The sequence below is a fragment of the Aquarana catesbeiana genome, unplaced genomic scaffold (assembly GCF_042186555.1).
Source record: "Aquarana catesbeiana isolate 2022-GZ unplaced genomic scaffold, ASM4218655v1 unanchor237, whole genome shotgun sequence".
NCBI lineage: Eukaryota > Metazoa > Chordata > Amphibia > Anura > Ranidae > Aquarana > Aquarana catesbeiana.
In genome coordinates this window covers 884,248-909,295 of record NW_027362665.1, presented here as the reverse complement: position 1 = coordinate 909,295, position 25,048 = coordinate 884,248, and the positions used below count along the sequence as shown (strand labels likewise).

At 45.2% G+C, this 25,048-nt stretch overlaps 2 protein-coding genes across 2 annotated transcripts in view; one reads left to right on the top strand and one right to left on the bottom strand.

The window, feature by feature from the left end:
* Positions 1-25,048, top strand: part of LOC141122060 (uncharacterized) — a 396,180-nt gene that overhangs the window by 29,400 nt on the left and 341,732 nt on the right. The window lies entirely within an intron of this gene.
* Positions 476-24,882, bottom strand: LOC141122011 (uncharacterized). Its single transcript, XM_073611805.1, has 8 exons — positions 24,738-24,882; positions 23,887-24,014; positions 23,677-23,800; positions 23,463-23,560; positions 23,146-23,373; positions 22,860-23,066; positions 22,594-22,735; positions 476-9,784 (listed from the first exon to the last, which is right to left on the bottom strand). The coding sequence occupies exons 3-8, from the start codon at positions 23,759-23,761 to the stop codon at positions 8,538-8,540; spliced, it is 2,007 nt and encodes a 668-aa protein (XP_073467906.1). The 5' UTR covers positions 23,762-23,800; positions 23,887-24,014; positions 24,738-24,882; the 3' UTR covers positions 476-8,537.

Sequence of the window (25,048 nt, the reverse complement as noted above, 5' to 3'; positions counted from 1 at the left end):
TATAAGTGTTGTGCCCCTGGCTATGCCAGGTGATATCTACTTTCAAGCTTGCCACTGTTTGAATCCACTGTGGGATAACCTTTTTTGCCCTCTACAGGATGTTCCTGAGATGCTGGGATTTTTAGAGATGAAGATTGCCTATGTTATACTGACTTACTGCAGCAATGACTTGTTTGGCTCTCTTGGAAGCTCAGATTTCAGTGATGATCTTAATTCCTGAAGGAGGGTCACTGGCGGACTCTAGTGACCGTTACACGTATTGCAGGATCACTTCTTCCTCTTCTTTCACTTGCAAGTGATATACACCTTTCATTATGATTGCCTAGTCTGAAATTCCACTCTAGGAGACAATCAATTGCTAACCGCATAGGAAGGAGAAAGCACTTTGCCAGATTACCTGCCTAGAGTATGGTAGAACTAGATGTGTACCTCAAAATGGGATTTTAAGGGCAATGCAGAAATTGGCAGTGTTGAATTATAGTTAAAAAGAAGTTTATTGATACAAAAACGAATAGGATATACATGAACATACACATTGATCTATAGTTAAGAATAATTATAAAAACATCAGATATATGGAAACATATGATGCATCCTACTGCTAGTTACAAGTACCACCCCCGATAGGTGTGATGGCGTCCTGATAGCAGATTTCCAACGCGTTTCAACTTATTGTAAGGATAAAGTCTTCCTCAGGGAGGGACTGCATCACATTATTTGCATTTAACTGTGAAAAATCGCTTTCCCAGTGCTGGCAGGGGTCCTAACACATGATTGTCAATGCTGCTCAAATATCCTCTACGGGATGGCCTGGTGTATTGTGAAGAAACCAGTATTTGGCAGTCGTGATAATTAAACAACTTAAATTGATTGTGTCAGGTGTATTGTTCCAAGTGGCAGGGAGCTCCGGTCCTGGAGTACCTCTCTGTAACAAAGCCAGTTGTGGAATGCCTAGAGTATGGTATACCCTGTCTTCCTGAGCTACAGGATGATCTTCCTCATTTATCCTAAACAGAGAACAAACATTTTTTTATTTTTTCTATTTTTCATGTGCTGCTAGTTTTATCCACACATCTACTCACCCACATTGGTCCAAATATGAGACGGTCCGAAATAACCTTTGTTGGTTGGAACGCTATTTTTCTCCTAATTCCTAATGGCGGTGGAGTCTCTCGTCACCTTCCGTGGACAATCCTCTCCACTAAGGGTCTACACCCACTGGTTCACGCTCCCTGAACTTGGGGTTTTATTTTTTGATGTTTGGGGAACAAGGCATTCCTAGGTTGGGGTGGGGGATGCGGGGTGGGGTTTAATGCTGGGTTTGTTTTTGTTAACACTTTTTTGTTGTTTCAGGTGCTTTAGATTTGACGCATGTTTGAACAGAACCATTTACATAGTGCTATGTAGAATAATATATGTGTGGTTGGACTGGGATGCTACCTGTCTGGTATGTTACATAACTGCATATCCACTATACCTCATACTTCATGGCTGAGTTAAAGGTAATTTCATGGAACGTTGGAGGACTTAATACTGCTGTTAAGCGTTCCCTGGTGTTTCGTTTCCTTCGCTCCCACAACCCGCAGATCTGTATTCTCCAGGAGACACATCTGCCCCAAAACAAGACGGTATGCCTTAGGAAAGCCTGGGTGGGCCTTAATTATCATTCCACCTTTTCCACCTATGCCCGAGGGGTTAGCATCCTGGTCCACAAGACACTACCGTTTAGGCTGTTTGAGGTTAAAACAGATAAAGAAGGGAGATTTGTACATGCTAATATATTTGATAAAAATGTGGTACTAGTTGGGCTGTATGTTCCTCCGCCAGCATCTGGCAGGGTCCTTCACGAGATCATGCAAATAGTGGTGCAATTTGATACCGCATTGGTATACCTCATGGGGGACTTTAACATGGTTCCACTGGTGGAACTTGACCGGCTACAATCCTCAGCTCGGGACACTCCAGACCTCAGGCAGTGGGCGGAAACTTTTGCCCTCACTGACGTATGGAGGCACCTGTACCCGACATTGAAAGTCTTCACTTGCCATTCAGCCTCACACAAAACGCTGTCCAGAATAGATCTTGTCTATGCTTCGGGCCCTGCACTACAATATGTACATGACCTATCTGTGCTTCCCAGGGGAATTTCAGATCACGCACCATTGTGTTTGACACTGACGCTGTCTGTTCCACCAGGGACTCACCTGTGGCGCTTATCCAGATTTTAGGCTAATGATGAGAGATTGTTGGAACCCCTAATGGCCTCTATCTGCAATTTCTGGACAGACAATGCTGAATCAGCTGCCCCTTCTGTTGTATGGGACTCCTTTAAAGCTTGGATAAGAGGGGAGTATGGGCATAGTATCACTCGGCTCAAGCGTGACTCAACTCGCTCCATAGATGAGCTAGAGGCACTGGCAGGCAGGTTGGAGGCTGAATACGCTTCTGCTCCTAGGAAGGACCGGTACAGGGCATGGAAAAAGGCTCTGCGTGACCTATCCACCACTAGGATGGCCCAGACAGACAAGGCCTTGCTATACTCCGCTCAACGCGTGTTCAAGCATGGTGGTAAAAATGGGAAGCTTCTTGCGTGGCTGGCTAAAGGAAACATACCTTCAACCCCCATAGGCTCCATTAGAGACAATACTGACCAGATCCTTACTGCCCCTGTTAATATTAATGACCGTTTTCGACAATACTTTCAGGAGGTTTACTCCTCTAGAGATGTTGCATTGGATTCATCCATGTCCTCTTTTTTTGACTCCCTGTCTATGCCTGTTTTGTCTGAGGAAGCAAGGGAGGGGCTGGAGGCTGACATCACACTTGAGAAGATACAGGTTTCCATGGGACATCTCAAGGGAGGGAAGGCCCCGGGTGCAGATGGGTTACCATCTGAATTTTACTCCAATTTTTCTGAACTACTGGCCCCTAAGTTGACTTCACTGCTTTCTAAATTTGCAAATCTGCCAGTCCTACTTGACTCAATGAATGAGGCGGTTATTGTACTGGTCCCTAAACCAGGAAAAGACCCTCTTGATTGCGCATCGTACAGGCCCATCTCGTTGCTTAATGTCGATGCCAAGATCTTTGCTAAGGTCTTGGCCACCCGACTATCTCATGTAATAGAAGACCTAGTGGGTATAGACCAGATGGGATTTATGCCAGGCAAGGGCACAGATATAAATATTAGGCGCCTATTCCTTAACTTAGCAACATCGCATGACAACACGGGGTCCAGGGTTATTGCCTCTTTAGATGCCGAGAAGGCTTTCGACTCTGTTGAATGGAAATTTTTATGGGAAACTTTGCGTAGATTTGGATTCGGTCCCAAATTTATTCACGGAGTACGATTGCTGTACCGATCCCCCCGGGCACGGGTTCGCACCAACAATTGGGTCTCAGACTCCTTTGATCTGTTTTGCGGTACGAGGCAGGGATGCCCGCTCTCCCCCAGCCTGTTCGCCCTGGCGCTGGAGCCTCTGGCAATTGCCATTAGGAGTGCACCGGACGTTCTGGGCCTGCGGGTGGGTATGATGGAAGAGCGCCTCTCCCTCTATGCTGACGACGCATTATTGTACCTAAATGATGCTGGGCCCTCTCTTCAAGCTGCCTTGCGTATTTTTGACAGTTTTGGTGGACTCTCGGGAGTTAAAATAAATTGGACCAAATCAGTCCTATTTTTTATAGATGATGGAGTTAACTCTGGACCCCTCTCCTCCCCATTACAAAGGGTTAGGGAATTTAAATATCTTGGAGTTGTGATCACTAGGAATCCCTCTGATTTTATTGTAAAAAACCTGGCCCCTGTCCTGAACACCCTACGTTCGAAATGTGCTGCCTGGGAGAATCTTCCTCTGAATCTTCTGGGTCGCATTAGTCTCCTTAAAATGATGATACTGCCCAAATGTAACTATCTGTTTAGGAATTGCCCGGTCTGGGTCCCCGCCTCGTTTTTTAGGGAGATTGACCGTATAGTGGGATCCTTTATTTGGTCGGGGAGAAACCCTAGGTTGGAACGTACTACGTTGTGTTTACCTGCAGATTTGGGCGGACTTGCCCTCCCAAATTTCCAGATATATTTTTGGGCAGCCATGTTGGTGACGGTACACTGGTGGTTCCAGGGTTCTAGATCCAATGTGGCAACCTGTCTCGAGGCGAATATTCTGGGTTCCCTGACGGACTTTCGGAATTTTCCCTATAGAGGACACAAGGCATATTGTGAGGTCCCTGGGCCTACTAGAGCAACTTGGAGAGTATGGGAGGCGGCTAGGCGCAGATACTTGAGACCTGGCCAATTGTCTCCAGCTCATCCCCTATGGGGGAACCCACGACTTAAACACTTCCGTACGATACGGGAGCCACAGGTATGGGCCAGATATGGTGTAACCTTGTTGGAACATGTAATGCCTGGGGGACAACTGCTCTCCTTGCATGAGCTTACGGCTAAATTTGGACTGCCCCGTTGGATGGGGTTCCGGTACCTACAGCTGAGACATGCGGCCAGGGCTCAATTCCCGTAAACTCTCCTGTTACAGACGGACCCCATCGAAGATCTCCTATCTCCTGAAGACTTGACTAAACCCCTATCCTCTCTATATAATGCGTTGCTGGGAAGAGATTCCCCTAAGATCAATGAATTATGGGAAAGATGGCGGGCTGATATCCCGTCGCTGGATAAGGAGGGATGGGAGGACTGTCTAGAGTATGGCCCGAAATTAGTGATAGCATCCAAGGACAAACTGATTCAAGTTAAATTTATACACAGGGTCTACTATACCCCGCAGAGACTCCATCGCATATTTCCTGAGAGAGACCCCATGTGTCCTAAATGCAAAGTCCATATAGGCACATTTATACATATGTTCTGGGAGTGCCCAGTTGTTTTGGACTAAGATTGTAGGTGAAATCAAGTCCAGATTGCAGACCTCTATTCCGCTCTTGCCGGCTATGGCGTTGCTGGGGATACATGATGATGAGCAGAGGCCATATCATCTTAAATTACTAATTTCATTCCTTCTTTTCTATGCCAAAAAAGAAATACTTATGAAATGGATAGATTCTTCCCCTCCATCCTTTTCAGCCTGGGAGGCGCAGATTGAGGCAGTAATCCCCATGTATAAAATGACATATATAAACCGTGGCTGTCCGTGGAAATTTGAAAAAGTTTGGGCTCCGTGGATGGCCTCGTAGAGAAACATTCAGTTCACTACGATCATCTGCCCCAAGAGGGGAGGGTTTTGGAGGGTGGAGGGTGGACGGTACTTGTTGAGAATGGTACTATTAACCTTACGTATTGCTTGCGTGTTTTGCATATTATTTTCCCTATCCTCAAATATGTAATCTACGTATGTAATGTATTGTACTCTGTTGAATGGTATTCTGTAACTCTGATTATCTGTTACAACAATAAAGCACCACTGTTTTTGTTAAAAAAAAAACATACACATATAAAAATGCCTTTTAACAAGACTGCATTCATAGAATCGGGAAATAGTAAAGAAAGAAATCCAATTGGTCAGGATGATCTCTCGTCTGGAATGTGGAGGCGGAGTCATTATTCAATACAATACACAACGTGTTACATTATTATAACAAAGTATTGTAGAAAAGATCACACCATAGAAAATGGGGAAAGTAGAAAATAAACCCGGATATGAAGGTGACATTTGTGTATGAGGAACACCTTAACAATTACCACCATTTTATTCTCCAGGGCCTCTGCTTTCAGAAAATATGTTTGGGGGTTTTATCTAATCTTCAGGCCCAAAATCTGCATTTTACCATGTGTGCAAAAATAATGGAAAACCAGCTCTGGCAGTGAAAGGGTTAATGTGAGCTAGATGGGATCACTCTGCTGTGGTCACACTCTAAACATTAGAGCTCCCCCTAGCTGCAGCCTGGTAATAACATTGCTAGGAGGTCTATTCATTTATCTGCTACATACTTCCCATCTTTATATAAACGTCTCCTGACATTTAGGGCTCTGTTCTTAATAAACTGCATAGCAGTTAGCCCGGGGAAAGTGCATGTACATTCCTTCTCTGTAAATGGGGGAAAAAGGTGAATGAAAGGTGAAAATTTTGTTATACGCATGTGACAAGGATTTTCTCAGTCGTGATTAATTCTGGCAGTAATTTAATTAAAGGGGTTGTAAAGGTTCGATTTTTTTTTTTAAATAACAAACATGTTATATTTACCTCCACTGTGCAGTTCGTTTTGCACAGAGTGGCCCCGATCCTGCTGTTGTGGGTTCCCCCGGCGGCTGTCTCGGCTCCTCCCCACTAAAGCTAACCCCCTCTGGGAAGCTCTTTCCTGAGGGGGTTAGCTTGCGGGCGCGCTCCCGTGTCAAACAGTTGGCGTCCATAGACGCCAAGTGTATGACTCGGTCCTGTGTCATTGGATGTGATTGACAGCAGCGCGAGCCAATGGCTGCGCTGCTATCAATCTATCCAATCAACGGCCAGACTCAGTGGAGAAGAGGATGTCGGGGGACGCGCACAGCAGGTGAACGGGCTCAGGTAAGTAAAACGGGGGGCTGGGGGGCCCATGACAGCGAGGTGTTTTTGTACCTTGATGCAAAGGATGCATTAAGGTGAAAAAACACGAACCTTTACAACCCCTTTAACATTTCCCTTGATTGCAGCTCCATCTAGTGACCATGATGGGGTATATTTCTTGAAATAGCAGGAAAAATAACTTAATACCACCTCATGGCCACTAGATGGAAATTACGATTATAGGAAATCAGTGTATGGAATAAAACTACCACATTCATCACAGCTGGGCAAATGCGACTCATTTTCCTTAACCACTTGCTTACTGGGCACTTAAACCCCCCTCCTATCCAGACCAATTTTTAGCTTTCAGCGCTGACGCACTTTGAATGACAATTGCGCGGTCATACAACACTGTACCCAAATGAAATTTTTATAATTTTTCCCCACAAATAGAGCTTTCTTTTGGTGGTATTTGATCACCTCTGCGGTTTTTATTTTTTGTTAAAAAAATTTAAAAAGACTGAATTTTTTTAAAAAAAAGTTATTTTTTAAAAATATTTTGTTATAAAATTTTTAAAAAGGGTAATTTTTCTCCTTCATTGATGTACGCTGATGAGGCGGCACCAATGGACACTGATAGGTGGCAGTGATGGGCACTGATGGGTGGCAGTGATGGGCACTGATTGGTGGCAGTGATGGGCACTGATTGGTGGCAATAATGGGCACTGATCTTGTACACTGCTAGGTGGCACTGATTGGCACCACTGGTGGGCATTGTTAGGTGGCAATGGTGGGCATTGATAGGTGGCACTGGTGGGCACTGTGATGTGGCAATGTCAGGTGGCACTGGCAGGGGGTACTTGTGGCACAATTGAGGCATTATTGCCTCCTCCTCTTCGGGACCAATGTCCCTTGCTGGTGAGCCGGTGATCGTTTTTTTTTTCTCCTCGCACTGTCAGCGCGAGGAGAAAAAAAAACGACCACAGAGCTTTTGTTTTGATCATGTGATCAGCTGTCATTGGCTGACAGCTGATCACATGGTAAGGGGCCGGGACCGGCCCCTTACTTGGATCGGTGATCACCCGAGTCTCAGTGACTCGGTGATCACAGGGCGCGCGCAGGGCACGTGCACAGGGGAGGCCGTCCTATGACGGCCTCCCGGGAATTCAGGTCCGCGCTGTAGCTGTCATTCGGCTATAGCGCGGATGTCAAGCGGTTAAAGAGGGAGTCCACCTGAAAAAATATTAAAAGCCAGCAGCTACAAATACTGCAGCTGCTGACTTTTAATAAACGGACACTTACCTGTCCCGGGGTCCAGCAATGTCAGCAGCCAAAGCCAAGCAATAGCTCGGCTCTCGGCTGCTGCTGCCACTATTCTTGGTGAGGGAATAAGTGAAGCATGGCGACTTCACTTCCCAGGTCCCTACTGCGCATGCGTGAGTCGTGCTGCGCATCCTAATTGGTCCCCGCTATCTCCTGGGACCTGTGTGTTTCCCAGGAGACAGCAGGGTGGTGCGGGAGGGGGCGTGACTCCCGCGGGAGTCTATTCCCGGAAGTGGGTGAAGATACCTGTCTAATACAGGTATCTGCACCCCCCTGAAAGGTGCCAATTGTGGCACCGGAGGGGTGGAGGAATCAGATGAGCGGTAGTTCCACTTTTGGGTGGAACTCCGCTTTAAACAATTTTTTTTTAAAGTAGACCTCTAAGTCTTCACCCCACAAAATGTACTCAGCCAATGAGAGGTAATGACTCTATTTTTATTTTTCTCCTGCTATCAATGGCCAACACGGTACAACACTTCATCCATGTCTTTGGTGATCCCTGATCTCCTTATCAACTGTTTCTTACATGATGAAGATCAGCCATGGAGTATATCTGAGGTGTATATCAGGGTGTGCTTCTTCCCCACATGAGAGATGTGATGTCCAGCAACATTCATATAGAAGACATTTCCCGCACTCAAGGCACTAATACACCTCGAGGGTTGTGTGGGATCCCTGATGTACAGGAAGACAGGACTTCAGTGAGGAACAATTCCCTCACTCAGGACAGGAATACGGCTTCTCACCTGTGTGAGATCTCTGATGTGTGGAAAGATTGGACTTCTGTGAAAAATATTTACCGCACTCAGGACAGGAATACGGCTTCTCCCCCGTGTGAGATCTCTGATGTGTGTAAAGACTGAACTTCCGTGAAAAACATTTCCCGCACTCAGGACAGCAATACGGCTTCTCACCTGTGTGAGATCTCTGATGTATGTAAAGATAGGCCTTGTCTGAGAAACATTTCCCGCACTCAGGACAGGAATGCGACTTTTCACCCGTGTGAGATCTCTGATGTGTGTAAAGATTGGACTTCCGTGAAAAACATTTCCCGCACTCAGGACAGCAATACGGCTTCTCACCTGTGTGAGATTTCTGATGTGTGTAAAGACTGGCCTTGTCTGAGAAACATTTCCCGCACTCAGGACAGGAATGCGACTTTTCCCCCGTGTGAGATCTCTGATGTCTATTAAGATTGCACTTCACAGAAAAACATTTTCCGCAATCAGGACAGGAAAACTGCTTCTCTCTCGTGTGAGATTTCTGATGTGTGTAAAGATTGTTCTTCCGTGAATAACATTTCCCGCACTCAGGACATGGATATGGCTTCTCCCCAGTGTGAGATGTTTGATGTATGCCAAGACTGGACTTCTGTGAAAAACATTTCCCGCACTCAGGACATGGATATGGCTTCTCCCCCGTGTGAAATGTTTGATGTGTGACAAGACTGGACTTCTGTGAAAAACATTTCCCGCACTCAGAACAGGAATACGGCTTCTCCCCTGTGTGTGATCTTATATGCTCATTAAGCTTGGATTTTAAACGGAAACACTTTCTGCACTCAGAACAGGAATACGGCTTCTCCCCTGTGTGTGATCTTATATGATCATTAAGCTTGGATTTTAAACGGAAACACTTCCCGCACTCAGGACAGGAATACGGCTTCTCCCCTGTATGAGATGTTATATGCACTTGAAGATGGGATTTAAAAGGGAAACACTTCCCACACTCAGTACAGGAAAAGCTCTTCTCTGTTGGAAGGACGGCACCGTCCCTCACAGTCTGAGGTTCCTCAGGATAAGAGGAATACGATGGTCCATCTACACTGTGTGGTGCCGGATGGACATTTGAGGTAGTCGGGTTTTCTCCTGGACTATACTGTGTGATGTCCTCATCTTCTACTTTACAGTCTGGAGACAAAGTGAGACAATCCTCTGAGGTTTTCCTCATCTCCCGTCCATCTACTAAAATAGAAATAAAAAGATTATTACTAGACATGAGCAGATTGGTTCCCCTAAACCAGGACTCCGCCCACATCAGACAGCTTTGTCTCTGAGGATCTTACAATTCCCCCCTCAAGGTAACTAGTAAATGGGTCCTCTGATCTCCTACCAGTTCATTTCTTTATTCATGGACCTTAGTCAGAGAGTGAGGAAACAAGGAGAACTGTCTTTTATAGGAGTGACAGTGATGAGGGGATTATAGGACAAGTGTCCCCTCCCCCTCTATCACTCATTGCCATCTTCCCAACACAAGAAGTCCTGCACTTCCTTATTTAGCAGAGTGGATAAAAATCAATGATTTAAAAAAAATAGGATTTTTTCATCATACTTACCTGTAAAGTCCTTTTCTTTGAGTACATCATGGGACATAGAGTCAGGCTAATAATCATTACCTGCTGGGTTATACTTCATCATCAGGTGAATGGACACTGGTAGACCAAAGGTCGTTAGAAAGGAAGTGATCCCCTATATAACCCCTCCCATACAGGAAGCACATCCATTTTGTAGCAAGCACTGAATCTTCAACAAAGAGGGGAGGGATCTCTGTGTCCCATGATGTACTCAAAGGAAAAGGATTTTACAGGTAAGTATGATGTAAAAATCCTAGTTTCTTTTTTATACATCCTGGGACACAGAGTCAGGTTAATATTCATTACCTGCTGGGACGTCCCAGAGCAATAGCCTTGAGGGGAGGGAGACACCCTGTCAAACAATAGCCATCAGAACTTACTGCGGCCGAAAGCCGAATCCTCGGATGCTCGAACATACACTTGATAAAATTTTGTGAATGTATGCACTGAAGATCAGGTGGCAGCCTTACAAATCTGAGCCACAGATACTGGATGGTGAAAAACCCAGAAGGTTCTTACCTCCCTGGTAGAATGAGTTCTTACCCTAAAGGGAGGAGCTTTATGTTTTAGATCGTAGGCCTGAATGACCAATTGACGGGACCCCTTTTTGGGTCCTTTTGGTAAAACAAAAAAAAGAGTCTGATCCTCGGATCTCCGCAGATCTAGGCAAATAAACTTTGACTGCCCAGACAACGTCCAGAGAATGCAGTCTCTCTTCCGCCGAACGAGGCTGAGAGAAAAAAGAAAGCAAAATAATGTCCTGATTTAAATGAAAGGCTGACACCACTTTTGGCAAAAAGGACGACTCTGTCATGGTGAAGGATCAAGTACATTTACCTGAATGTAAGGGCCACCAACTATGACACCCTTCTAGCCGAGGTGATAGCCATCAGGGCTAGCTTGTGTGACAGCAAATCTAATGGAATATCCTTAATAGGTTCAAATGGTTGTTTCTGTAACACAGGCAGCACCAAATTCAGGTCCCAAGGACAGATAGGTGACCTAATGGGGGGAAGCAAATGAGTTGCCCCCTGCATAAAGGTTCGGATCAGTGAATGGGAGGCTAAAGGCCTTTAGAAGAATACTGATAGGGCCGAAACTTGACCTCTGATTGTACTCAAAGCCAATTTGATTTTTACAGCCGACTGTAGAAAAAATGCAAGTTAGACTTACCGGTAACTTGTTTTCCAATAGGCTTTCAGGACAGCACCCGAGAGATCATGGCTCCTCCTCCCACAGGAAACACCCCATCAATTAAGTCTTTAATTGGAGTCCTCCACGTTGCCTCGTCAGTTGTTTGCAGAGAACTCCAGCCCCAGCTGCAACACATAAGCGACAGTTATATCATAGTATTACAGCATCAGCATAAAAAAAGGGCGGGTTACTGCTGTCCTGAAAGCCTATTGGAAAACAAGTTACCGGTAAGTCTAACTTGCATTTTTCCAAAACTTCTTTCAGGACAGCACCCGAGAGGATAATCGAGACTTACTCCATTTAGGGTGGGACAACAGCCTGTAAGACTTTTCTTCCAAAAGCCTGGTCCCCAGCCATCATGAGATCTAACCTATAATGACGGGCAAAGGTTGTCAGACTTGTCCAAGTAGCTGCCTTACAGATTTGTTCGGGGGTGGCGCCAGCTTTTTCTGCCCAACTCACCGCCGAAGCTCTTGTAGAATGAGCCCGGACATTCACTGGACTCTCTTGACCTGTAAGGGAATAGGCTTCTGAGATAGCCATTCTCAACCATCTGGCAATGGTTCCTCTAGAAGCTTGTCTTCCTTTTTTATTTTCGGAAAATAAAACAAATAGAGCATCTGAACATCTAAAGTCTTTAGTGTTTTCCAAGTAACTCAAGACTGCTCTTTTAACATCCAGTGTATGGAATTCTTCTTCCTTCTTTCCCGATGGATTAGAACAAAAGGTAGGAAGTATTATCTCCTGAGTTCCATTCTGGACCGAAGTGACCTTCGGCAAAAAATTATGATCCGTCTTCAGAACAATTCGGTCTGAAAAAATTGAAAAGAAAGGCTCCCCGATTGATAAGGCTTGCAGCTCACTGACTCTTCGAGCTGTTGTAACCGCCACTAAAAAAAACTGTTTTCAAAGTAACTAATTTCAGGGAGGCTAAATTAATGGGTTCAAAAGGTTCCTTGGTCAGGGCCTGAAGAACAACCGATAAATCCCATGCTGGACAGCTTTTGATCACCACTGGTCTAGACCGGGTGAGAGCTTTGAAGAATCCAATTACTAAGGGTTCTGATGAAATGGATTTTTCCAGGAATACCCCCAGCGCAGCAACTTGAACCTTGAGGGTGCTGACCGCTAGGCCCTTGTCCGCTCCTTCTTGCAGGAACTCAAGAACAGAGGAAGTTTGTTTTGGTGATCTGCCAGATGCTGTGCACCAGGAGTTGAAGACTTTCCAAACTTTGGAATATATTGTTCTTGTAACCTTCTTTCTGCTGGATAGGAGGGTAGCCACCAATCTATCCGAGAAACCTTTTCTCTTCAAGAGCTGTTCCTCAGTAGCCAGGCCGTGAGTTTTAGCTTTGCTACTTCCTGGTGAAGCAGAGGACCTTGTAACAGAAGGTCTTTCCTTAACGGAAGGTGCCAATACGGTTTTAGTTGCATCTGCAGAAGGGATGAACACCAAGGCCTTTTAGGCCAGAAGGGAGTGATGAGGATCACTGTTTTATCCTCCTTCCTGATTTTTGCTATGACCCGAGGGATAAGCTGAAATGGGGGGAATGCGTAACAGAGGTGAAATTTCCAATTGTGCGCCAGAGCATCCACTCCCAGTGATTCCTCGTTCCTGTTCAGGGAGAAGAAACGAGACACTTGCAAGTTTTCCTGGGTCGCAAAGAGATCCACTCTTGGGCGCCCCTTTTCTGCACTATCAAATGGAAGACTTCTGGATTCAATTGCCACTCCGCTTCTAATACCTGTTCCTGCTTAGGAAGTTCGCTACACTGTTTAGGATCCCTTTTAAATGGACTGCGGATAAGGATAGAGTATGGAGCTCTGTCCAACTTAGAATGCCTCTTGCTAGGATTTGCAGAACTTTGCTTCTGGTTCCCCCCTGTCTGTTTATGTAGGCCACCGCCGTGGCGTTGTCTGACAGGATCTGAGTATGCTGTCCATGGACTTCCTTTGCAAAGGTCAGTAAGACTATCTCTATAGCTTTTAGTTCCCTCCAATTTAAGGACCATCTTTTGTGGATCACAAGCCCTGGGCCCACCGACCGTTCATATGAGCCCCCCAACCTCAGGAACTGGCATCGGTTGTTAAGCTCACCTGGGTTGGAAAGGACCATAACAGACCCACTAAATATCTTGTCTGGTTCTTCCACCACCAAAGACTCCTTTTCACCGATGTAGGGATCTTCACTAGTGAATCTAGTGAATCCTGCTGGTGATTCCAGGTTTTTAACAGGAAACTTTGCAGAGGTCTAAAATGGAGCTTTGCCCACTGGACGGCCGGTATGGAAGAGGTCAGGGTTCCCAATGCTGACATGGCCTTCCTGATGGACAGAAATTGATTGGACTGTAGCAGTGACACCACTTGTACCAACTTTTTCTGTTTTCCCTCTGGAAGAAACATTTTTTGTTCCAAAGAGTTGATACGGAAACCCTAGGGGGCTGATATAATTGGCACCTGTCCCTCTGCCCAGGCTAGTATTTAGTTTACCTCCTTCAGAGCTGAATGACTCCTGGTACCACCTTGATGGTTTATATAGGCCACTGCCATGGCATTGTCGGACTGAACCCTGATAGGGCAGTCCTGAAGCTCCACCGTCCATGCCCGTAATTCTAGGACGTTGATGGGCAGAATCTGTTCTGTCCTTGACCATTTCCCCTGACCTGGGAGCCCTTCTAGGGTCACTCCCCAGCCTGAGAGACTGGCATCTGTAGCCAGTACTCTCCAAGTTACCGAGAGAAAGGATTTTCTCTTTTGCAGGTTCTGGTCCTGCATCCACCAGTTTAGGCTTAAACGTGCCTGAGGAAATAAGGATTGGATAATCCAGGGCTTGTCCTCTTCTGTTCCAAGCCAAAAAGATGTCTCGTTGTAGTGGAATGGAACTGGGCATAGGGCACTGCCTCAAAAGAGGATACCATCCTCCCTAGAAGACTTATATAGAGCCAAATGGAGGGTTGTCTGGTGCACCCAATTCTTCAGGGCACAGACCCTTGCAGGTGGCAAGAATACTCTTGCTTGGACCGTATTATCAGACCTAAATACTTTAGACTTTGAGCTGGCCTCAAGGTTGATTTTTTGGCATTTATGATCCAGCCTAAGCTTTCCAAATACCGCACTGTACATGTTATGCTCTGTTGTAGAGCCTGTAGTGAGTGATCTCTGAGCAGGAGGTCGTCCAGATACCCGAGGACCAAAATCCATTGGGCCCTTAAAAGACCCAGTACTGGTGCTAGGACCTTTGTGAACGCCCAGGGAGCTGGAGAAAGCCCAAAAGGGTAGAGCCACAAACTGAAAATGACACTCCTCTACTGCGACTCGCAGGAACCTCTGATGAGGTTGAAAGATAGGTACGTGTAAATACATGTTCTTTATATCTATGGAGACTAGAAAGTCTCCCATTTGGAGTGAGGCTACTACTGAGCGGACAGACTCCATCCAAAAGGATTGGATCAGTAGATACTGGTTCAGGGATCTTAGGTCCACACTGGGCCTGGTGTCCCCGTTTGGTTTTTGAACCGTAAACAGGTTTGAGTAAAATCCTGTGCCCTTTTCGGCTACAGGGACCTGTATAATCACTCCCTGATGCACTAAATGATGTAGTGCCTGAAACAATAATGTACACACAGGCGGACTTTTCAGCATCAAAAGGTCCGACGGTCTTTCCGACGGACTTTCGAACGAGCGAACTTGCCTACACACGATCACATCAAAGACCGACGAATTTGTACGTGATGACGTACGACCGGACTAAAATAAGGAAGTTGATAGCCAGTAGCCAATAGCTGCCCTAGCATCGCTTTTTTTTGTCCGTCGGACTAGCAAACAGACGAGCAGATTTTTCGACCGGACTCGAGTCCGTCGGAAAGATTTGAAATATGTTCCAAATCTAAAGTCTGTCTGATTTTCGACTGAAAAAGTCCGCTGCAGGTCCGATGAAGCCCACACACGGTCGGATTGTCCGACGGATTTGTCCCGTCGGACCAGTCCAGTCAAAAAGTCCGCCTGTGTGTACACGGCATTAGTCTCGTTTTGGAGGATCCGAGGGAACGCTGGATCTTAAAAACCTCTGAGGGGAAACCCCCCGCAACTCCAGCTTGTAACCGTGGGATATAGTTGAGGTGACCCACTCGTCCTGAACTATTGTTCTCCAAATGTCTGCAAAGTGCAGCAGCCTTCCCCCCACCCAATAGAGTGGGGGCGTATCCTCAAAAGGAGGGCTTGGTGCTAGATTTAGAACAATTTTGGACCCAGGGCTTTTTCTAGCCCTGGCCTTGTGGCTTGCCTCTAGCTCTAGTTCCCTGTTGGCGGCGGAACTGCCTTGGTGCTGAGACATTTGAGGAAACAGTCCCTGAAGTTTTAAACGAGGGATGCCTAGTGCTTTTCTTCACAGGAAAGTAGAGAACTCTTCCCTCCGGGAATCTTTTGGATAGATTTGTCCAGATGATCGCCAAATAAACGTTCCCCAAGAAAGGGGAAACCTGCCAATAACTTCTTACAAAGAAGCTCGGCTGACCAGTTCTTAAACCACAAGAGAGCCAGACGAGAAACCTTCTGTATTGAATCCTTTAAGGTGTCAACAGCAAAACACAGCGCTCGAGGAATATTTACTTATTTTCAGTCAGATCATCCTCCTGGTTAGACCTATCAGGCTGTTGGACCTGGTCCTTTACAGACTGGCAAATACAAATTGCTGCAACAGCTGGCTGAATAGCTGAACTGGCCAAAGAAATGGAAGCCTTTAATAATGACTCCAATTTCTTGTCATCAGGGTCCTTCAGGCCCAGTGCATTATCCACTGGACAAGTTAAGTTCTTGTTTAAGGAAGAGACTGCTGCATCTATGGCTGGCATGCTCCATTTCTTAGTGAACTTTTCATCCATGTCAGGATGTTCCCAATCAGCAAAGTTACATAGTTAGATAGTTAGTCAGGTTGAAAAAAGACACAAGTCCATCCAGTTCAACCATAAATAAAAAATAAATATATATAATATCATACAATCCCATATACCCAATTCTATACCCACAGTTGATCCAGAGGAAGGTGAAAAACCCCAGAAAAGCATGATCCAATTTGCTACAGCAGGGGAAAAAACTCCTTCCTGATCCCCCGAGAGGCAATCAAATTTTCCCCGGATCAACTTTACCTATAAATGTCAGTACCCAGTTATATTCTGTACATTTAGGAAAGTATCCAGGCCTTTCTTAAAGCAATCTACTAAGCTGGCCAGAACCACCTCTGGAGGGAGTCTATTCCACATTTTCACAGCTCTTACTGTGAAGAAACCTTTCCATATTTGGAGATGAAATCTCTTTTCCTCTAGACATAAATAGTGCCCCCTTGTCCTTTGTGTTGACTGTAAAGTGAATAACTCAACACCAAGTTCACTATATGGACCCCTTATATATTTGAACATGTTGATCATATCCCCCCTTATTCTCCTCTTCCCAAGAGTGAATAAATTCAGTTCCTCTAATCTTTCCTCATAGCTGAGCTCCTCCATGCCTCTTATCAGTTTGGTTTCCCTTCTCTGCACTTTCTCCAGTTCCCCAATATACACCGCCTGTTCCAACAGAGGGTGTAAGGGGAAAGCCTATGTGGGCTGAAGAGGCCTCAGGGATCCTAAAGAGGACCAGGGGGGCTCAGTAACCTCAGCAAGAGGCAACTTAAAGGCAGAGCAAACCATTTCAGTAAGAGTCAGGGTCAAAAGCCTCTGTGATTGAGAGGCAGACACCAACTGGATATCTTCTTGTCCAGATTGCTCGGAAGCAGACTCATCTGCCGGGCACTCCACTGAATCCTGAGCTTTTAGCTCTTCCCCATCCTCAACCCATTCCTGCTCCAGACTCGGAGGCTCTGTGGAGGGGGATCTGCAATCCTGTCAGCAATCCTGTGCTCTAACCCAGCTAGGGCTGGGGACAGTTCATCCTTAGTGATAAAGGGTGACACAGCAGCGTTGACTGTAGCCACGATACCAGATAGGTGCAGCGGCTCAGCTTGCCCGGGAGCCTCTGGTCCTTCAGGGGATACAACACTAGGGATATGACTAGGTTCATCAGGGACTACTGATGACATAGGTGTGCCCTTCCCTGTAGTGTTAGTCCCACTCCTCTTTTTTGAAGACATTTACTAGCCACAAAAAGGGAGTACTTGGGTGTAGATTTAACACACCTCAGAAGGGAGACCTTTTAATAGGGCTCACCAAGCCCCTATGCAACAATCCTGCTGAGCACCTTTAGCCTGTCAAGCAACACTTGGTGACTCACGTGACCCGGGTAAGGAGAAATGAACCGCTGCAAATGCCTGGTTCAGAGTCTGCTCTGTGTCTCACAGCTGTATTCTGGAAGCACCACATGTTTGGCATAAACAGCTTAAATAAGCTGGCTGTGCGCCAGAATGTTCTGTGCGTGCGTGCGTACATGCTCGATCCTGGCGAACGGGCGTGATGCGAATCTTCTTCACCCAAAAAGATTACTGCGCATGTGTGGCCAAGCCGCGTGTGCCATGGCCACCAAACAAACTGCAAACAAACTGCGAAGGCACGTGCAGGACGATTGATCGTGCGCCATCATACAGCTAAAAAACAGTCACACAAGCAAAAAAGTTACACTTTGCAAACAGCTAGCCCAAAACTTCCCCGTATGGTCACCACACACAGGTGTTCAGTCTCTAGCTAGCTTAACTGATTGTTACAATCACTGGGGCACCCCGCAATAAGTAAATAAGGGGGTTTCACTTACCCGTCCAGGCACAGGGCAGCTTAGAAAATAAGAGCCAAATCTTCACCCTTCACGGCAGGTTCCTGTCACTTGGACCTTCAAGGACTGGGTACCCTTTCATGTTTAGAGTCCACTCCCTTGGATCTGTACAACACCCTGCAGGAAATGCCTTAGCACTGTAGTGTCCAAGATTTCCACTTCACAAGGGTCCAGCGCCCAGAGGCCACATTACAGGCAAAACCTCGCAGGATCTTGAGTCTTCTTTGCGAGGCTTGGGTACCATTTATCTAAGCATAAAAGCCTGTGTCAAATGGATCCGATCGGTCAATCCCTTGATTCACCTTGGAACCGTTTGTGGGAGTAGAGACCTGGAGCTCAGAGAGCTCAAACAAACCGTGCCATCCACCTTGTAGACACTGGTAAAAAACTGATGTGCTTCCTGTGTGGGAGGGGTTATATAGGGGATCACTTCCTGTCTAAAGACTTTTGGTCTACCAGTGTCCATTCACCTGATGATGAAGTATAACCCAGTAGGTAATGAATATTAGCCTGACTCTTTGTCCCATGATGTATGAAAAATAAAAAATAAAAAAAACATAGCTTTACAATCACTTTAAGGTTCGAAAGTGTGAGGATGTTATCACATTATAATCAACTTGTAAAAGTCTGTGCTCCAATCAAATCATCAGATATAAAATGTCCAGCTGGTAGGAAATGGGTGTAAAAGAAGTCAGGACTATGTAATGTACAACTTATTATATATAGAATACAACAGTTAGGATTTTATAGTATCAGAATGATGTAATGTACAACACTAGTATATAGTGCAGGGGTCAGGAGTATGTAATGTACAACATAGAGTATATAGTGCAGGGGTCAGGAGTATGTAATGTACAATATAGAGTATATAGTGCAGGGGTCAGGAGTATATAATGTACAATATAGAGTATATAGTGCAGGGGTCAGGAGTATGTAATGTACAATATAAATTATACAGTGTATGGGTCAGGATTCATAATATTGGTATTCAATGAGTGGTGATCTAAATGTTCACATGAGACAAGTTGCAGAGGTCCCACACCGCTGCCTCTCATCTCCTGAGACAGTGAGGCCCAGAAAGGAAAAAGAAGAAAGTGTAAAAAGAAGTGTAAAGGGGAGACAACAAAGGGTTAACAGGAGAGGTGCTAAGAGGGGAGGTGATAGTGAGAAGAGTCCGAGGGGGAGTGGTATTATTTAAGGAGGAGGCGGTACTTGCTGAGTAACAGAAGATGGTAGAGAGAAAGGAGGAGGCAGTTTTTCCCACCCGCCCTCCCTATATGGTGTTTATTTTCTTTCATTTCAGGTGTGTTGGAATCTGGTCATCTTGGCAGCTGTGGATTGGCGGTGTATTGTTGGTCTTTGATGGTGGCAGTAAACATATGTGATGGAAGGGGTGGGGGGCTCATCGGTAGTATGTGCCCCTCTGGTGTTAGCTGGAATACGGTAATGGTTGCACTGCAGGAAGGGGGTTGTCTCCGAGCTGGTGATATGGCTGGAGGCCTATCATGGTGAAAAAGGTCCCGCAGTGTATTGGTGGAATATGTGTTCGGGGGTGCCGTCAAAAACCAACAGACTGGGATTAAAGTAAGTTGTTGCAGATGTTATATTTTGATATTGGAATTATTTAACCTCCCTGGCGGTATGATTATTTCGGATTTTAGGTGCTGAAAGCCGTACAATTATTTTGCATGGAAATTTGGCGTTTTATATTGTAGTGTAAATAAGATTTAAATCTGTGCTGTGTGATAAGTGCAAAGCACCCCACGTGACGAATTAAATCGTGGCGCTATTTCTAAAAGATCTTTTCCACCTCCTAAGGTGAAGTATTAAATCTAACGAACACCCCTTTACTGGTGCATAACTACATATAGTGCAAATAAACATATAAAATTGTATAAATTTGTACAATAGATATATAGTGTAAATATTCTATTGATAAATCCACATCAAAATAAAACCAAAAAATAACAAACACCAGAATAGCTAATACATAACGTGACTCAGTGCCAATATTACTCAGATGCTAATATACTTCAATCTCCATGCAATGATTACACACAGATTGGGGACACCAACTCAGTTGATGGTAATCTATAAGTGTCACAACATGCCTCTGTACATGCAATAAAAATTGAATTAATAAAATAGTACAGTCTCTAAATGACACACATGTGTGCAACAAAAAGTGTCCGTGATTGTGATCAAAATCAGCTAATAATGTGCAACAACAAGTCCTTCTATTTCAGGAGTGTAAATTCTTCTAATGAAATCTTCCACCACACCTCTGTGTTCAGTGACCACTCTCCCTATGGACAGCCACTCACCAGCTCCTCATGCCTCCACTTTCGTATGAGGCTAAAAGGCATAGATGACTGCTGCTACTGGCAAGGGTTAAATCGTATCCATCCGGAGGATCATTCCATATAGAATTAAAAAAAACTCCCAATAGTGTAATACCGTAAAACACTTTAATGATTCACACTGCAAATTACACTTCAACAGTTCCACTCACATTGTGTATAAAATAAAATAGCACAGCAAACTCCACAGCAATCTGTCCGATGTAATATTAACCAGCAGCTAAGATCAACCTTCTAGGGGGTATGCAGTCACGGCGGACCCTCTAATAGCCAGCGTTCAAGAAGTATCTCTCACCCTCTCCCCGCTTGCTTCCTAGGTGGGTATAACCGTCTCCCCCGCTCGGTAAAACATATATTGTAGGTCTGTAATTCTTAACAATAACACACTTAAATCTGTCCAAACAAGAGTCTAGTAGATATCCCGGGTATGATAAAGTTTGAAACACAAAAACATAAATTATAATATAATAAATAAAAATAAATAATTTAAAAAAAAATAAAATAAATAATAATAAAATAAATTTCCCCACGATTCACTATCGCTCAATTCTGCAAGTGTTCCAATTTACTATCGCTGTTTTCTAGCTGGTCTAAAGCCACTTTTGACGTAAAGGGACACTTTTTGGTTGCTATGGACAATCTCCAGTTTCCAGGCAGAAAGAACAGTATATGTAACATAAAACTGCATGCAGGGCATAGGACAAAGCACTGGGGACAAAAGGGATGTGAAATGATTTCATACAGTACTGTAATCTGTAAGATCACAGTACTGTATGTGTTATGATTTCTACAGTTTTTTGAATTTGCCGCCAGGCTCCGCCCCCGTGCGTCGCGACGCTCGCAGGGAACGGAGCCTTGCAAGGAGAGGCTTCGGAGGAGGACAGAGCCCACGGACACAGCGGGGGACATCGCAGGATCCCGGGGACAAGGTAAGTAAAGCCACACCAGGATCCTGCAATGTAATCCCGAGTGTGGCTCGGTGTTACCGCTAATGGTCCTGAATTTTAACCCCGAGCCACACTCGGGAAAACCACCAGGGAGGTTAATATTGTGTTAATAAAAAGGCTGCTATGGCCATTTATACTCCAAATTAAGGTGTGGCCTCATAATTTAAAGGGGATATAAGGGGGTGTTGGAGTACGAGTGGTTAAAGTGGAGTTCCACCCTCTTTTACAACTCTTCAGCATCCCTCACTAAACTGTGCACTGTAAACAAATTGGATATTTTTTTTTCTCAGCACCTCCTGTATATCTGCTGTATTAATTTTTCACTTCCTCCTCCCTGGCCGCGGCCCATCGCATCATTTCCTGTTTGCAATGCCTTCTGGGAAGGAGCGGCAACTTCCTCTGAAACTGCCGTTGCTATGGAAACCTAACCTGAAACTTATTACACTGCTTGTGCTGCACTGAGCATGTGCGAGATCTGCAAGGATGAGATCCAGGAAGAAATACAGTCTGGCTTCAGATGCCCACACTTAAGATGGCCACGGCCTGCTGTAAGTTTATAAAATAACAAACTACTGCTATAAACTAACAAAACAGACCTTATTTTTCAGACTAACTTTACTAGAATACATTAAGCTTGTGTATTATAGGGGTATTTTTATTTAAAAAGTATAATTTCGGCCGGAACACCACTTTAAGCAGTAAAAGGAAGGTTGGGTACATCTGGACTACACTGGTCATGCACTCAGTGACTTGGGTCTGAGACTATACAGACATATCCCTCCACCTGGCATAGACAGCAAACAACAGAATAAGTAATCCTGGGGGGGATTGTTCTGTCAGAGATCTTGTCATACCCGGGTATGGGGCAGAAGACCCAAAACACATACCCCAGGTGCCTAGGTCTAGTAACGTCTATGGTGAAAATGAATATTTTGCTGCCAGCTGAACCCCAGAATCTCCATAAATCCAGTCTAGATACATAAATTGTGTCTGCAGCACAGAGAAGGAAGATTATCCGAGATAAATACAGGAATACAGGACGGGGAACACAGCTCAGGAAAGTGACCAGGGGATTACAGCTGACATCACCCAGTCCCCGCCCTACTCTGGACCAATCAGTGAGCAGTATGAGTGAAGGAATGTATTTAGTGTTAATGACCCACCTGTGCTGATCTCTGTAGGAGTGTCCTCCTCTATAAATGTCCCCGTTATTCCATCCTCCTCCATAGACTGCTGATCATCCCTCACATACTTCTCTTCTTCTTCTGCTTTAACCTCAAATTCTATATCGATTGGATCTCCACTCTAAATCAAGAGAATGAGAGAGAATATCATCTGTAAGATATAAGATTTATTATTGTGACATCACATAAGAAATCCACACATTATTTCTACAAGTCCATGTTCTAGATGCTCCAATCCCACCAACCTTGTAACAGTGGAGGATGGTGTGATCTTCCTGTGTGGAATCCCGGGAATACAGAGGACGGGGACATCTCTCTGGTGGGTTCCTGGTATTAGGTGGCTCCATCTTATCCTTGTGTCCTTCCGAAAACTCCTCCATCACTCCATACTCCTCATCCTCCTCTTTATACTCTTCTTTAACATCAATATTATCATCCCCGAGGTTTCCACTCTGAATATATAATAAAACATTCATTGTAACAATCACGTTGTGTATAAATCAGAACTACCAATAATTGTCAATCATCTACCTGATGATGGTGAGGGATGGTGTGATCTTCCTGTGTGGAATCCCGGGAATACAGAGGACGGGGACATCTCTCTGGTGGGTTTCTGTAGCTGGATGACTCCACCATGGTGTCCTGGTACAGATCTTTGTGTTCTTTTAGAAACTCTGACTCCTCCATCACTCCATCCTCATCATCCTCCCCTTTTATCTCTTCTTTTACTTCAACTTTAGAATCTCTCAGGTTTCCACTCTGAATATATAATAAAAATGACATCAATGGTAACAATGCAGATAAAGTACAGATCCTAATGATACTATCAGTGATTGTTCCTCATCTACCTGATGATGGTGAGGGATGGTGTGACCTTCCTGTGTGGAATCCCGGGAATACAGAGGACGGGGACATCTCTCTGGTGGGTTCCCATTACTGGATCCATCTGTAGGAAACACACACACTGACTGAATACATTGTTTCTATGTGTTTATCAGATGATGGGGGATCTAGGTGGACCCTCCGTACTGCTCTCTCCTTTACAATAAAGTCTCCTCTTACCCGGTGATGTGAGGGGCGGCTGATTGTCCATCATGACGTCCTTGTAGAGATCCTTGTGTCCTTCTAAATACTCCCACTCCTCCATGGAGAAATAGACAGTGACATCCTGACACCTTATAGGAACCTGACACACACAATGATACAGTCACCATCCAGACACATCCCTTGTCTGTTACTGGATAATGTCCCAGAATTCCCAGCACCGCTCACCTCTCCTCCATGATCTCTCTGGTGACTTCTAGAATCTTCTTTGTATTTCTCAATTCTATCAGGGAGGGAGGTGGAGGCAATGTGATGGTCATGTGATCTCCAGACTTCACAGGAGGAAAACTCTAGATCTGAACACAAATAGTAAAATGAAATGATATTCCCAGAATCCTCCTCACCTCACCATTCAGGTCTCCATTATATTAAAGCCCCACTTCAGACTGAGGTTTTGGTTGCAGCCAATAGCTTCATCACTGATCTGTGCATTCTGAGAGCGGAGGAGCGCCCCCCATTGTCAGAATACAATAGTGCAGCGGGGAGGATTCCCTCATCCCCCTCCAATGTGTGGATGGGGGAATTGGTTCCGATTTTTCACTCAGCCCTAGGGTTACCACCTCATCCCTTTAAACCTGAACACATATGAATTACACGGTTTCTGAGGCTAATTTAATGCAGATAAGGCACCAAGTGAGTTTAATTACCACCTTAATTAGCCACAGAACCTGTGTAATTACTATGTGTTCAGATTTAAAGGGATGAAGTGGCAACTAAGGATGATCTCTGGCGTGTTCTCACAGCCCAGGTGCAGAACCCGCCAGGAAGTCGGCACTGCGGAGCGCTAATCTCAGGCAGTGAGACATTTCCCAATCTCTGCAGCCGTGCATCGGGACAATGTCTTACTGCCTGTGATTAGCGCATCACAGTGCCGACTTCCTGGCGGGCTCTGCACGTGGGCTCTGAGAACACGCCGGAGCTCATCCTTAGTGGCCCACTGAACCATGCATGGCCAGCTTTGGAAGCAAAATATATTAATCATCAACTGATCCCCCTGAAGGGGTTAATCTACGTATTACCTCCTCTGCCGCCAGATCCTGCATTGTCTTCTCTCTACATCCTTCCAAATGGAATGTCCTGTGTACATGACATCACTTCCTGTCTGTATTCCATAGAGACTTCCTGTCTGGGTAGAAGTGAGATCACCATCTTGTGGAGATCAGAGGAACTGCATCCCAGAGAATCATCTCATAGTGTGAACACGGCCTTGTGCTGTGTGTTTATACTGTATACCCTTTCTCTCCTCGCTGAGTGTGTACGAAGAGGCGGAGCTCTGAGTGTGTACCAAGAGGCGGAGCTCTGAGTGTGTACGAAGAGGCGGAGCTCTGAG